General features: G+C 30.8%; 1 protein-coding gene across 1 annotated transcript; it reads right to left on the bottom strand.

Moving 5' to 3' along the window:
• Positions 1–1,596: 1,596 nt before the first annotated feature.
• On the bottom strand, positions 1,597–6,938 carry LOC131633414 (DEAD-box ATP-dependent RNA helicase 7-like). The gene is made up of 14 exons (XM_058904126.1): positions 6,396–6,938; positions 5,860–5,994; positions 5,636–5,776; positions 5,397–5,508; positions 4,370–4,440; positions 4,122–4,276; positions 3,916–4,027; positions 3,659–3,760; positions 3,509–3,569; positions 3,248–3,416; positions 3,074–3,170; positions 2,870–2,964; positions 2,320–2,453; positions 1,597–2,144 (listed from the first exon to the last, which is right to left on the bottom strand). Exons 1-14 carry the CDS (start codon positions 6,825–6,827, stop codon positions 1,951–1,953), a joined length of 2,010 nt encoding a protein of 669 aa, XP_058760109.1. The 5' UTR covers positions 6,828–6,938; the 3' UTR covers positions 1,597–1,950.
• Positions 6,939–16,658: the final 9,720 nt, after the last annotated feature.

Below are 16,658 nucleotides of genomic sequence, written 5' to 3'. Positions count from 1 at the left end.
TTTCAGGAAACCAACAATATTTATCTTACTTAAAGTATCAATTAAACTATTTTTTATTTCAAAAATATTATTTAAATTTAATATTACCATTTGATAATACTATATAACATTATAACTAACTAGTTTTCATTTTAAATAAATAAATAAATAAATAAATAAATATATATATATATATATATATATATATATATATATATATATATATATAAATATATATATATATATATATATATATATATATATATATATATATATATATATATATATATATATATATATATATATATATATATATATATATATATATATATATATATATATATATATATATATATATATATATATATATATATATATATATATATATATATATGGAGCATATCAAGTGAGAGTATTTTTAAATGAGAGATGAGAGGAAGAAATATCAACCATTGGATTCATCAAGAAAGAGAAATAAATAGCCTCATTAATGTATAAACATTCTCTCTCTTGATGAATCCAATGGTTGATATTTCTTCCTCTCATCTCTCATTTAAAAATACTCTCACTTGATATGCTCCATATATATATATATATGGAGCATATCAAGTGAGAGTATTTTTAAATGAGAGATGAGAGGAAGAAATATAAACCATTGGATTCATCAAGAAAGAGAAATAAATAGCCTCATTAATGTATAAACATTCTCTCTCTTGATGAATCCAATGGTTGATATTTCTTCCTCTCATCTCTCATTTAAAAATACTCTCACTTGATATGCTTATATATATATATATATATGCTTATATATATATATATATATATATATATATATATATATATATATATATATATATATATATATATATATATATATATATATATATATATATATATTCCTCTCATCCAATGGTTTATATATATATATATATATATATATATATATATATATATATATATATATATATATATATATATATATATATAAACCATTGGATGAGAGGAATATATATATATATATATATATATATATATATATATATATATATATATAAACCATTGGATGAGAGGAATATATATATATATATATATATATATATATATATATATATATATATATATATATATATATATATATATATATAAACCATTGGATGAGAGGAATATATATATATATATATATATATATATATATATATATATATATATCCTCTCATCCAATGGTTTATATATATATATATATATATATATATATATATATATATATATATATATATATATATATATATATATATATAAGTGAAGATGTTAAACAAATAGTACTTTAGCCTTATTCAAAAACGTTTGATTGAGCTAGGAGCTTGGTTGAATGCCCCTTTTAATTGTGTAATAATGTCATACAATATAAAAGTAATTAGTGATTACCGTAATAAATCACCATTAGTGTTTGTTGTTGGTGTCTATGTTTCTTTGTTACACCTTTTGATTGTGGTAATAACGTGATTACAAGTAATATTAGCGTATAATAGTATTTGGTAGTTACAGTAATAAATTGTCATAAATATGAGTATAACTAACACTGATATTTTAGAAAAAGAAACAACAATGTATAAAGAATGAAAATTGAGAAAAACATAAATTATAAAATATATATTGTTTCTATTGTCTTTGTCAGCAATACACTCAAATATCAATTCTACAAAAACAGCAACCTAATTCTTACAATTTCCTGTAAAAATTCAAATTGATAACACAAAACAAATGATAAATAATGGATGGAAAAAATCCCTCATATTAGGGTTCAAGGTTCAAACAGCTATCAAAATTGTAGTGGGTGGGATAAACATTCCTTGTGTTATTATGCATCCATGTTGGGGTAGAGTATAAAAAAAACACAGCACTAAACTTCAGTGGCTCTGGCTCCTTAATTTATAGCATGTGTGCTATTTTTCTTCATTCGTAGCTCCTCTTTTACCATCTACTTCCCCCTCTGCCTCCAAAACCTCTCCCACCACCACCTCGTCCTCTACCATTACCAAATCTACTAGGCCCTCTTCCATTACCAAATCCACGACTATTGAATCTGCCCCTATTTTCTTCTCTTTGTTGCAAACTAGGCAATTCTGTTGCAACCTTCAAGCTTACATTAACAGCATTCTTCTGACCTGGAGCACGAAATAAAAAATCAAAATGATTACATGACCAAGATTAAAGCTATGTAGCATACGCCAGTATGCAAATTTTCCAAAAGTTGAAGCATGCTATCATAATATAAGGAATGGGCAGCAAAAAAATACTTTTTAATGCTGAAAAATCTAGTCAGCTATGAAGGAAACTTACCAGCAAGAAATGCATCTAAGTCCTTGACTGGTACATCAAAAACAGCACCCTTTCCATCTGCCGTGAGAGCAAGACCTTGCACTCCATCAACCTTATCTTCAGGTATGAATCTCCTTAGGGTTGCAAATGCATAGCTGATAATAACCGCCAAAAGCATAAATCAAACACAAGGGGAAAACACACTGGTGATATTTAAAGTATTGATTAAATAAGTTGAACACTTAGGAAAATTGCCAACAAACCATACATGATTCAAGGCTTGATGGTTTCTGTTTGTTTAAATCGCTTCAGATATTCTAGATATGTTTATGCTTAGGCTATTCTCAAATATTCAATTAATTGAAAAATGATTTTATGTAGAAAAATAGCTATTTGACTAAACTTCTAAGAAAATCATTTTTAAAAAAGGGATAGAAAAGCATAACTTGTGATGTCTTATTTTTTCAACCACGGAAATGAAAAACAATTTTAAAAACAATAGTTAAAAACATTACTTAAAATAAACAATTTTTAAAGAAAACAGGCTACAAGTTACTAGTGAAGTTCTTACGATGGGTTGAACATAGGTTTTCCTCCCTCGAGAAGTAGTGTAACGTAATTCTCCATCGAAGTCAGCAGTGATCTTTTTTTTACCTCGGTATAACCCTGCAAATAAAATTCTCCCACATCAGCGAAACACATTTGATGGAGACTTCATAAATAGAAAAATAAATTATAATTATAAAGAAAACAATGGAAGGGACATTGTACTTACAACAGCCTTGGCAAGAGCTTTTGCAAGTAACTCAACAGCTGTTAAACCAGAGTTGTTCAAAAGTTCCTCAGCGGCAGCTTTGAATGAAGGAATCACACTGCATTCATGACCCGTGTTAGCAACAAGACAGTGTTAACAGTGAAAAATGATTAACATACAATATCACAAGCATACCTATCAGACACATCAGAAATCAATTCAGCAGCTTCCCCGCCAATAGCTTGGGCAATTTCATCAGGCTGAGGAGCAGATACATGTTCAAATTTAATACCTGCTTCTCTTTCGATCTTAGATATATTTGACCTTCTAGGATCATAAAGCATCACAGCAACTCCAGTGTTGCCTGAGAAGAACAAAAACCAATTATATAAGAAAAAACTAGACAAGAATATCAAAATTAAATTACCACTATAAATAGCCAAATTTCAAATATACCAGCTCTTCCTGTCCGTCCAGATCGATGAATATAAGCTTCTACATCCCGGGGAGGCTCACACTAAAACAAATTTGATTCAGAATATCAGATAAAAGTATATAAGAAATGGTACTAATGCAAAATATATCGTAATATATGACCAAGTGTACCTGGATAATCAACTGAACATCATTGATGTCAAGACCCCTGGCTGCCACATTGGTTGCCACCAACGTCATGAATTTCCCAGACCTAAAACCTTTCAATGTAATCTGCAAGTAACAGGAAACAGTTCAGAGAGAACAACAGTAATTAAGAACAGATATACCAACAGTAATAAACAATATTATAAACCGACCCTCCTTGAACATTCATTTAAATGAAGGTAACCAGAATCAAGTCAAGAGTCATGTCAATCATAGCTCACCTCACGCTGTGACTGCTGAATGTCACCATGGAGAGCTCTTGCTCCAGGCAACAATCCAGCAAGCTCAGAAGCAGACTCCTTTTTCTCTGCAAATATAATTGTCCTGCCACCACTGAAACAGACCACATGCCAAAATATAAATTTAGAATTAAAGCATGCATCACAATATTAAGATTTAAGTCGCAAAATCAATAATTAAAAATCACCTGCTATAACAACGAATAATATCAGGGATAACCTGTGCCCTAGCAGTACTATTACAAGGAAGGATAATATGCCTAACATTGGTGCTAGCCTTCATTTTCTCATTACCAACAAGATCAACAGTTGCCTTGTCTTGTTTAAGAAATTTCTTAGAAATCTGTTAAAAAGAAATTGCCAAATAAAGTAACATGTTCAATATAACCAATAGATACAATGAATCCAGAACAAGAAAAATCATTTAGGTGCATACCTGTTGAACCCAGCTAGGCAAAGTAGCACTGAAAAGAAGTGTCTGAACTTTAGTAACATCTTGTACCTTACCTGCAACCATCAATTATGAGAACATTGCAATGCCAAAATATAATGCAATCTAAAAAATTGAGCAACCATAAATTGAATGATGTGAAGTAGACAACTTCAGTGGGAATCATTTTGAGGGAGGTTGGCTAGAATTTTTTTTAAAAAAACATGAAAGGGCCTTGGAAGAGGTTGCTAGAATTTTAGGGGGGAAAAAAAACATAAAAAGGACTTGGAAGAGGTTGGCTGGAATTTTAAAAAAAAAAAAAACATAATAGGGAATTGGAAGAGATTACTTGAACTAGTTATAAAACATAAGCATTTAGGCCAAGTGTTCGAAATGGCTAGTAAAAATAGATTAGCATTCAGCATTAAGTTGTTTACAGCTAAAGCCCATAATAAGAGACTAGTTAAACTACATCCCCAAATGTCACTAGGCCTTTGTTGAATTACAATCAAAGATGTTAATTAGCTGTAATTGCATAGTGGAATTTGGACAAATCACTCTTTTTCATGATAAGCTAGTGGACAAAATAGTTATTGTAGTAACTAGAATGCCACTAAAGCACTATAGCATAGCATAATTCTAACAATCCGCCCTCTGCAATTGACAACACCAGTTTAAAAGTTGCAAAGAGCAGGAACCATTTCCTCCTTGAATGTGAACACAAGTCATACATAAACTCTTCTATATATGACAGTAAGTGCTGACTCAAGTTAAAGAAAAATCAGCTAAACTATAATGAGCAACATCTTAATCTATTGACAATTAAAGTAACTAAAGGCTCATCACAAATCATCTAACGAAAGCAATATTAAAAATTACTCATAACCAAAACTACAAGTAGATAAAACATAAGGCATATTATTGAAGCTGCAAATTACAAACCAGTATGGCTGGCTAAACAGAATCTTATTAAGATGGTATATGTAAGAGCATAATATAAGCCAATTTTACATGACAAAAACAAACCAAATACCTAGAATCAGTTCAACATCATCAACAAAACCCATCCTTAGCATCTCATCTGCCTCATCAAGGACACGAAACTTTAGGTGGCTCAGGTCAATATTTCCCCTCTCAATATGATCCTGCAAAAAGTAAGCAGTTAAAGTAAGTACACCGTAAAGTTCCTATAACTTACTGTCTTCCCTAACTAACAACCATGTTAATAAAAGAAGTCACATTTTAACAATACACTAAGGCTATTGTAAATACCTTGATACGACCTGGTGTTCCAATAACAACATCAACACCTCTACGGAGCTTACCCTCCTGTGCTCCATACGGAGCTCCACCATATACAGCGCAAGCAGCCAATCCCAAGGACGAACCATATACTTCAAAGTCAGCAAACACCTATTACATAACAAACAACACATAAATACATACAACCAACATGACACATTAAAAAACGACACATTGGTTCAAGTGCAGCATACCTGATTGGCCAATTCCCTGGTAGGTAAAAGCACAAGAACACTTGGAACTCTCCCATAGCCAGTCTTTCTAACAGATTTAGCCGGCCCATTAGTCAGTGACTCCAATATAGGCAAAACAAATGCAAGAGTTTTTCCCTGTAATTAATTAAAACCAATTACTTAAACCCTGAAAACATGTTAAATTACTTAACATATTAAGTAAGAGATTAATCCTAAACCCTAAAAACATGTTACATCAATTAAAACCAAATAGTTAGTGATTAGTCTTAAACCCCTAAAAAACATGTTAAATTAATTAGTTATTAATTAAAAACATGTTATATTAATTAATTATTTATTAATTATTTATTAAAAACATGTTATTTCAACTGGTTCATGTGTCTAAATTTCAACTTTACACAATCCTCTAAAATCACCATCCTTAAACCCTAAAAACGCGTTAAATTACTAAATCTCTAAAAAAATCTAAATTTACCAGAAAAACATACATCTAACCAAAATTTTAAGAATTAAGAACAAGGAAGATAACTACAAACCTGACCAGTACGAGCACGCCCAACCAAATCAGAACCATCAAGAATAGTATTAAAAGTCATAGCTTGAATCGGAAACAAAGCCTCAATCCCCTTCTCTTTCAGCTTCATCTTCAACGGTTCCGAAATTCTAAAATTCGAAACCGCATTCGGATCATCCTTCTTCACAACCACTTCTTCAACAACATCCTCATCTTCCACCTTCGATTTCTTCTTCTTCTTCTCCTTCTTAACTTCAGAGCCAGTTTCATTCTTCACTTCTTCGTCATCGTCTGAACTCTTCTTCCTCTTCTTCGAACTCTTCTTCTTCGCCGTTTCTTCGTCCGAAACGATGTCGGTTGGGAGCTTCTCCTTCTTCTTCTTCATTGATTTTGATTTAGGGCTGTCGATTGAAACTGCTACGGCTTCGTCGGTGATTGGGATTGAAGGAACCATGGCAAAAACGAAACGCGGCGTTTTAGGAGTAAGGGTTTTTTTCTCTCTTGCTTCGGTGGCTGTGAATTGCACAGCTGAAGCAAGAGATTTAAGAGGGTTTGTTAAGGAGAGGGTTTTGGGCTTTTATAGGTTTTGAAATTAAGTTGTGAGCGTTGGATTTTGAAACCCTATTTTGTTTTCAATGTGGGCCGTTGGATTTAATGTTTGTTTATTTATTTATGAGCTGAATCTTAACTGTGTCTCACTCTCATGTTAAACCTTATTTTTTATTTTTTTATTTAGGGTTTTAAGGTTGATACTAAACAAAAAATTGTTAAAAATATTTTTAAAAAAAAAATTATTTATTTTTGGGGTTTCATTTGTTCACCTCACAACTAAATGCATAAAGAATCAGATCAATGACTAAAGATCCAATCTAAATAAAATTGACTATTTCTTTTGTCTATGTTCAAAATCAAGCAAATATAGAACATCAATTGAATCAAACAAATTCAATTTTTTTTATGGGAAACAAATTCAGTTTGTTCTTCGTCGATTTTATTAAGATTTTGTAGAAAATATTCTAAGAACCAAATTAATTATCTTTAATTGTTTTTTTCTCTGCATAAAAAAATTGAACTAATGACTTATTATACAACCATGCTCACATTCAAATGATAGGGCTCGACACAGAGGAGAATAAATTATTACTAATAGCAACTAGTAACAAATTCGTGCATACGTACGGGTTCTGTTCGGTTACGCGCATTTGGATACATTATTTATTTTAAAAAAATATTTAGATAAATAATTGATTATTTCGTATATAAAAATATTTAGATCAATAATAAATTTCTTCTGGTATACCATTTTTGGATCAAAAATATTTGATCATAAATACCATTTCTCGTATATAAAAATATTTAGATCAATAATAGATTTTTTTTCCGTATACAGACTTCATTTTTCCTTAGGTATCATTAACAAAAATATTTGAATCAATAGTAAATTCCGTATATAAAAATACTTAGATCAATAATAGATTTTTTACCGTATATTATTTTTTAATAAAAAATATTTGGATCATGAATACCATTTTTCGTAAATAATAGATTTTTTCCATATACAAATATTATTTTGTTTAGGTATCATTTACAAAAATATTTAGATCAATATTAAATTTTCGTATATAAAAATATTTATATCAATAATAAATTTTTTTCCCGTATACCATTTTTGGATGAAAAATATTTGATCATAAATATTATTTCTCGTATATAAAAATATTTAGATCAATAATAGATTTTTTTTCCCGTATACAGACTTCATTTTTGTTTAAGTATCATTTATAAAAATATTTAGATTAATAGTAGATTTTTTCCCGTATACCATTTTTAAATAAAAATATTTGGATCATAAAACCATTTTTCTTAAATAATAGATTATTTTTCAGTATATAAATATTATTTTTGTTTACGTATCATTTACAAAAATATTTGGATCAATAGTAAATTTTCGTATATAAAAATATTTAGATCAATAGTAGATTTTTTTCCCGTATACCATTTTTGAATAAAAAATATTTGGATCGTTAATAATATTTTTCGTATATAATAGATTTTTTCGTATAAAAGTATTATTTTTTATTTAGGTATCATTTATAAAAATATTTGGATCAATATTAAATTTTCTTATATAAAAATATTTAGATTAATCATAGATTTTTTTTCCGTATACAATTTTTGAATCAAAAATATTTGATCATAAATACCATTTATCGTATATAAAAATATTTATACCATTAATAATTTTTTTATGTATACAGACTTCATTTTGTTTAAGTATCATTTACAAAAATATTAGGATCAATAGTAAATTTCGTATATAAAAATATTTAGATCAACCGTAGATTTTTTTCCTGTATACCATTTTTGAATAAAATTATTTGGATCATAAATACCATTTTTCCGTAAATAATAGATTTTTTTCCGTATACAAATATTATTTTTGTTTAGGTATCATTTACAAAAATATTTGAATCAATATTAAATTTTTGTATATAAAAATATTTAGATTGATAATAGATTTTTTGGCTTATGATATTTTTGAATAAAAAAATATTTGGATCACAAATAACATTTTTTGTATATAAAAATATCTAAATCAATAATAGATTCTTTCCCGTATATGGACTTCATTTTTTTTAGGCATCATTTACAAAAATATTTGGATCAATAGTAAATTTCGTATATAAAAATATTTAGATCAATAGTAAATTTTTTCCCGTATACCATTTTTGAATAAAAAATATATGGATCATAAATACAATTTTTTTGTAAATAATAGATTTTTTTCCGTATACAAATATTATTTTTATTTAGGTTTCATTTACCAAAATATTTAGAGCAATATTAAATTTTCGTATATAAAATTATTTAGATCAATAATAGATTTTTTGAATAAATTTTTCCTGTATACTCCCTCCGGTCTCAAATATAAGCAAAAAATAAAAAAATTTATAGTCTTAAATATAAGCAAAAAAAATCTATAATTATTTCATTCAATGACACTATATCAAATATACCTCTATAATTTTTTATATTTTAATCTTTGCAACGATTTCCAAAGCAAACAATAGGGGTAAAATTAGAAAGAGGTTAAGAGTTAAATGCACTGAGACACTCTTCTTAAAGGGTGAACTTTTTTGTACATTTGCTAATATATGAGACCGGAGGGAGTACCATTTTTGACTAAAAAATATTTCGATAATAAATACTATTTTTCATATATAAATATATATAGAGAGAGAGAATGGAGAGAGATTTGGTAAGTTTGATAAAATATGAGGGTTGTATTTATTTTAATAATAAAATTAATAACTTTATTGTGCAGAGATCGAATAACCATAATTTTAATGTGGTGGCAAAAAATCAAATAAGGGTATTTTTTACTTTTCAACAATAATTAATTTTCTTATATTATAGATGGTCATAAATCAATGGTTGACAAATTATTGCATTATCTTGTAACACGGAAGAACTAAAATCAACTCTTTTTTGTTTGATATGCAGGTAAATTACGGAACTTTGTAAGTAAATAGTGGAATATTATCAGATGCAATGCATTTAAGTGGAATATGAAACATTGAAAACTACGGTGTGTTTAAATGGAATACAGTAGGGGTGAACAAGGTTTCGTTCCGGTTTGGATTCGGGCTCAAACCAACGAACCGAACCAACCATTAGATTTGATAAATAAACCTGAATTTTGACCAGTTTGGACTTCAATGTTTTTGGTTCGAATTGAAACGAGTTCGGTTATTAAAATCGATTTAATTCGGATTTGAATGGCAACTCGGCCATGGGAAAATTAAGCCCAAATATAGAATCCATAAATTTTTTGGGAATTTTTTAACCCACCCTATGTTTTTCTTACGCACCACGCGAATTTTCAAAAATGTTCTTGGAAATCGAAAATACATTTCCGAGACGCACCCAAACATTGGAAACCTGGGTTTTGGTGGAAGAGACCCTACGTAACAGCTTTAAACTAATCGGAAATACAATTACTGGTAGGAACTGGAAATGTATTTCCGAAAATGTCCCAAATTCATATGAATTTTTAGATTGAAGAACGATTACACGCAGAAAAAAACTAGAAATACACTTACGATATAAAACCGGAGATGCATCTCCGGTTTGTATTGGCACTTAAACGCGCGCTGCCTCTTCCCCTTCTTCATTTCAGAAATATTTTCAAAACACACTCAAACCCTACCAATCACCATTGTGTCAAAATTATCCCATTTTGTAAAAAGTTCATCAAGAATCATCAAGCATCAGACAAACACTAAATATAAAACACATACACAAATCTTAACTTTCAACAAACACTAACCCTAAATCATAAAAGAGTAAAAATCACAAGGGTAAAAAACACAAAGAAAAAACCCCTAACCTTATGTCTATTGAGATAATCATAGAGTCGTCGGTGAAATGAAGATATATAGGAGGTGAATATGATACATGAAGAGACAAAAAAGATGATACATAACACAAAAGCATAAACACATACATGAAGATAGATATACGATAACTTAGATCATGAACAGTGCAAATGGAGTTGTGGTGATTAGAGCGACGCTAATGGAGTAGTAGTGATTTGAGCGCCGCAATTATGGATTTGAAGATGAGGCTTAGGGTTAGGGTTATGTAAGGAGGGTAAGTAGACATAAATTGTTAGTTTAGTGGACTGGGTTGGGATAAAATAAAAGTATCATTGGATTCAGTCGGTATCTGTAACACCCCAAATTTACCCAACGGTTTATAAAGGAAATCAGAGTGCAACAATCTCAAAACAACATACTTGAGGCGTCACATTTATCAACTTAAAATATATTCGCATACAAGCTCATTAAGAAAGATACATAACACATACCCATGGAGATAATTCATAACCAATTCAACTTTAATAAACAATGTTGCGGAATTCATAAACTCATAAACTTCAAACAATAGCATCTTGGTCTAACATGAAAACACAAGACACAAACTTCTTCACAAGGCAACATCATAATCCAACATAAACATAACAAAATGAAACAAAATAAGCGTGAATCTCTCCGAGTGCTACATATCAGAGCAAAGGACACCAACTCGAGCTACTAACGACAACGGCTACTCATATTGGTTACCTGCACGTTACCAATAAAGGGTAACATTCAAACAGAATGGGTGAGATACCAAACAGTATAAAGGAACGTATAATAATACTTATAGCAAAGATAAGATCATACTCATTTCACCACTTCTTGTAACGCCCCGAATTTAATTAATTATTTAATTAAATTGATCGAGGATTTATTCATTGGAAATAGTTGAAGTCGAGGTTTATCGGTAATATTCTAAAGGCATAATTGGATTAATATGTTGATTTGAGCAGTTAAGTTATGGTCAGATTAATAAGTCGGAGTAGTCGGAGAAATACAATTGCGAGTTAGTATTGTTAAAGTTATGGATCAATGGTAAATGTAGAATATTATTGGAAATAATATTCGGTTATGTTGTGTGGTTATTTATTTATGTGTGTTATTTGGCGTAATTGAGTAATTAAAGAGATGTTATGAATTGGGCCTAAGTGGAAAGAATATAACACAATGGATGGGTTATGGGTTAAGCCCATTAGTGAGAAAAGATAGTAATAGAGTTAGGGTTTTAGAGACATAACTCTCATTTGGAGAAAGAAGAGAAAGAAGAGAAAGAAGAGAGGAAGAGAAGAAAGCTATGGCATGAAGAGAGGGATGACTCCATTGAAGATGAGGCTTTTGCTAAGGTAAGGGTGGGGTTCTTACTCTCTAAGGGTTGGCATGATGATGGGTATGGTAGAGATTAGGTTTCATAATTGAAATTATGATATTGTTGCAATGTTGATGAATGTGGAATTGATAATGTTGTGTATGTTTTCTATTCTTCAATTTCATGAATTTAGTAAAGTTAGGGTTTATGAACAAATGCTTGATTGATGATTTAAAATGTGTTTAATTGATGCTTAATGATGTTGTGATGTTAGAAGATCCATAATAGGTGTTGTAATTGTGTTTATAACATGTATTATGTGGTTGTTTGTGATGTTTGGTGTTTTCCAACTTGATTGGGTTGAGTTTAGGGGTTTTGGGATGGGTTTCGTATGCTGTTTTCTGTGTTTTGGGGGTTTCTGAAATCGCCAGTTGGCGCCGCGAACTGCTTGGCAGAAACTTAGGAATATTTGATTTACTCAGTTCGCGCCGCGAACTTTGTTGGCGCCGCGAACCCTGTTTTGCAGAATTTTTTCTAAACTTTGAAATGATGTAACTTTTGATTCGTAACTCCGTTTTAGGCGCCGTTCGAAGCGTTGGAAAGCTAACGCAATGAAATATATCATGATGCAATAAAATGATTCATAGGACCTATTCTCCTATTATGTTTATTAGGATTAAGTGATGAACTATGTTGTGTTAACATGTGAAGTATATTCTTTGCTATGAATCAATGTAACCATGTTGCGGTATAACTTGATGTATATTTTCCTTATGACGATAAAATGTTATTGAAATGATAATATGTGCCTTCCTTATAATGAGATAATGAGATATGTGATGATATGCATAATTGATAAAGATGTTGTATGCTACATGTGATTAATTGTGCGTATTTGATATGTACGAGTCGACGATGATACCATGTGATGAATTAAGAATATATATGTCTTTATTAGGAAGTTGAATATAACGTGTTATGATGATTACTTGAATTAAGGAATGTGAAGAATTTGTTGATGTTGTTGGTGATATGATGAATTGTTGATGTTTGTCGTTAACATGATGAATTGTTGTTGTTGTTGTGCAATATGTTGAATTGTTATTGTTTCTATAACATGATGAATTTGTCGTTGTTGTTGTAGACCCTATGGTCACTACTGATAAGTTGTATAATGTTGATAAGTTGTATTGTGATGTATTGTGAGGTGAATTATTGTTGTATGATGATGCAACATAGTGACGTGATTGTGAAGTGATGCATTCTTATGAATGATGATGATTTTGTTATTGTTGAAGTTCGACATTATATTGATAATGTTCGATGGTGATTTAGACGATGTTGTGACGTATTGTTTATGTGGTTTGTATGGATGCTGCATTTATTGAGTCACATCCATTGCATAAAGAGACGGTGGCCTTAATGGCAAATAGTGACGGTGGCCTTAATGGCAAATAGCGACGGTGTGCCCAATGGCAAATTTTGAGACGGTGGGAGTTTTACTCCAAATGGTACCACATGCATTTGCATAAGTCGAGTCACATGTGAATTGCATCTGAGTCTTATTTTATTATGTTTGTGGTGATGTGTTGACTTGATGATGAGATGTTTATCGTGATGTGTTGGGATCTTACTTGTGAATTGCATATATTGTCATGGTTGATTGTTGACATTGTTGTCATTCCATAAGTTGATTATGTTATTTGAATTGTTGAGTCGATGACCTATTGTTGTGACATAATGATAGTGTAATTGTAAATTTGGATATGTTGTCTTAACTGATTAATGATATTGTTGCTGTTTTGAAAGTTGTATTATATTGATAAGTTGTTCTGCGGTGAAACTTGTTGTAAGATGTTATGTGATGCGAAGTGGTGAAATTATGTATGATCTATATCTTCTATATTATTTATCATGCATTCCTTTATATTGTAAGATATCTCACCCATTTGCTGATATTTCCCCTACCATGGGAAATGGGCAGGTACTCAAGATTAGTCGTGGATGTTCGAGGTTATTGATGTGAAGTCTTGATGTTGCTTTATGGCAAGTCGAGTCGGTGTCCATTGCTCTGATACGTAGCACTCGGGGGGATTAGTCGTTATTACTTGATTGTTGTATTCTATGATGACATTTGTGTTAAGTTGAATATAAAGATGTTTATAAGTTGAAATTGGAAGATGTTGGATAAAGTCTTGTTTCCGAATGCTATGTATCTGTGTTGATTGCAATATGAGTATGTTTGTTGGTTTAAGTCGAATTATGACATCCCATATTTGATGAATATTTTTAAATGCACTCTGATTTTCGCTTATAATTGCGGGGTAGATTTGGAGTGTTACACTTCTCATCTCAAAACAACTTTCCTCACAACATCAATGTTATTAATCATTTATAACAAAGAATTCAAATTCACAACTATATCATCAACATAGTATAACATCCACTTCATAATCATAACAATTCAAAATGCAACTCAATATGCGACTCAACATAATGCATATGCATGTGGTACCATTTGGAGTAAAACTCTCGTCTCAAGCATTTTCATTTGGGCCATCGTCGTTGCCATTTTCAGGTTAATTATCTCTTATGCAATGGATGCAACTCAATGATGCACATCCACAAAATACAACATTCACAACACGTCACAACATCGGCTAAACAACATCAACTCAATGTCAAAATTCAACGACAACAACAATATCATTACTATTTATAGTAATTCATCACTTCTCAATCACGTCATTATGTCGTATAATCATACAACATTATTCCACTTCACAGCAAATCACAATATTCGGAAAAATACAATTCAAGAAAAGTTTTCAAAAGCCATTCCAATCAGTTTCATTAAATAGGAATTAATTTCAGCTTTCTGGAAGTTCAAACGGTGCATAAAAAGGAGTTATGGATCAAAAGATACGACAAATAGAAGTTTCATAAAATTTTGCATAACAGGGTTCGCTTAGCGGGCCTCTAGCGCGCTAACTGAAAAATGGAAGAAAGTTCCATCCTCGAAATCTCTCTTAGAGGACCAAGTTCTCTTAGCACGCTCGCGAAAAATGAACAGAGTCGCCACCAATATATTTATCCCATAAGGGAAAGGAATATCAGAAAACCTAGCAAAGGAAAGAACAGGGTCTTGCGACCAGAGAGTTTAGGAACGGGAGTCGGTTACGCAAGGGGAAGGTATTAGCACCCCTCACGCCCATCGTACTCGATGGTATCCACCTATGTTTGTTTCTATCTAAAGGGTGTATCTATGTCTATGTCTATATGTGAATGCATGCAAAAAGAAATACGGGGAAAAGAAGGAATTATTTACAATTGTGCTCGTTCAAGCCCCGCGACTTGATGCCTACGTATCCTTTTCAGGAATCAGAGCGCCATAGTTCGGCTCAAGATTTTCTATTTGTTTTTGTGTTTTTTAGTTGGGCGGCGTTAACGCTCGCGCTCTTGCATAAGGGGACAACCTAGGAAGCAATAGAGCGGAGATAACAATGCCCTTAAGAAAGGAGAGAAGAGAGAGAGAGTTTGAGTGTTTCGAGGAAATCCCTAAGGCAAGGGAAACTCGAGTTACTCTTTGGTTTGTGCTTTTAGAATTTGGGAACTTACGCCCGAATGGTTCCCTAAAGCAAGGGAGATCCAAGCACTCGAATGATTCCCTAAAGCAAGGGAGATTCAAGCTTCCATTCCCTTTTTAATGATTTTCACTTTTTTATTAATGTTTTATTGTGTTTTCTTTGTATTTTTTAGAGGGATTTTATTTTGTGTATTTATTAAGTATTTTAATATTGTAAAAGAAAAAGAATGAGAAGGGGGGGACTAGCCGAATTTCTAAGCCTAATTGTTATTATTCTAACTACTAATGTTAACATGGTGACTAAGTTCTAAAAGGAGCATTAAAATGGTATTAACAAAGTAGGCCAAAAATATGACCAAAAACAAGTAACAAAATCACAACAATTATACAAAAATTAACATGTAGATGATACAAAAAACAAAGAAGATGATTCAAGTATTAGTGCAAAATTAAACTAAAAAACTATTATTATTTTTATGAGTTTTTCTATTAGGGAAATATCCAATTTAATGTCAAAAATTAAGCTCTAAAAGTCTACTAAGAAAACTAGTATTTTTATGAGGTTTTTTATGTGGAAAATTACAAAAAAAATCTAACAAATTTTAATGGTGATTATTTATTCTTTTATCATTAAGAAAAAAAGAAAACTATGTTAAAAAACCTAAATCCTAAAGGAACTAAATGGGCTCAGAGGGGGGTGTAAACTGAAAAAAAGGTGTACAGGAACTAGGGCGCAGGGCCCAATGGGGAATAGCCCAACATCATTGTTTTGTAACATTTTTGTGTAGTGATGGCCAAAAATAGTAGTAACATGGGCTTCCAGGGGTGTATGAACAGTAATTCGTGAGGGAAGGCCCAAGGATTGTCTTTGGATCCAGATTTTAATACTAATCATCATGATTAAACCTAATGCATCTATTAATCCTAATTAAACTCAATTATCCTAATTAAACCTGGTTAGTGCTAATGTTA

Source organism: Vicia villosa, unplaced genomic scaffold, assembly GCF_029867415.1.
Source record: "Vicia villosa cultivar HV-30 ecotype Madison, WI unplaced genomic scaffold, Vvil1.0 ctg.001122F_1_1, whole genome shotgun sequence".
Classification (NCBI taxonomy): Eukaryota; Viridiplantae; Streptophyta; class Magnoliopsida; order Fabales; family Fabaceae; genus Vicia; species Vicia villosa.
Note: the sequence above shows the minus strand (reverse complement) of the source record. Positions and strands in the feature narration are given on the sequence as shown.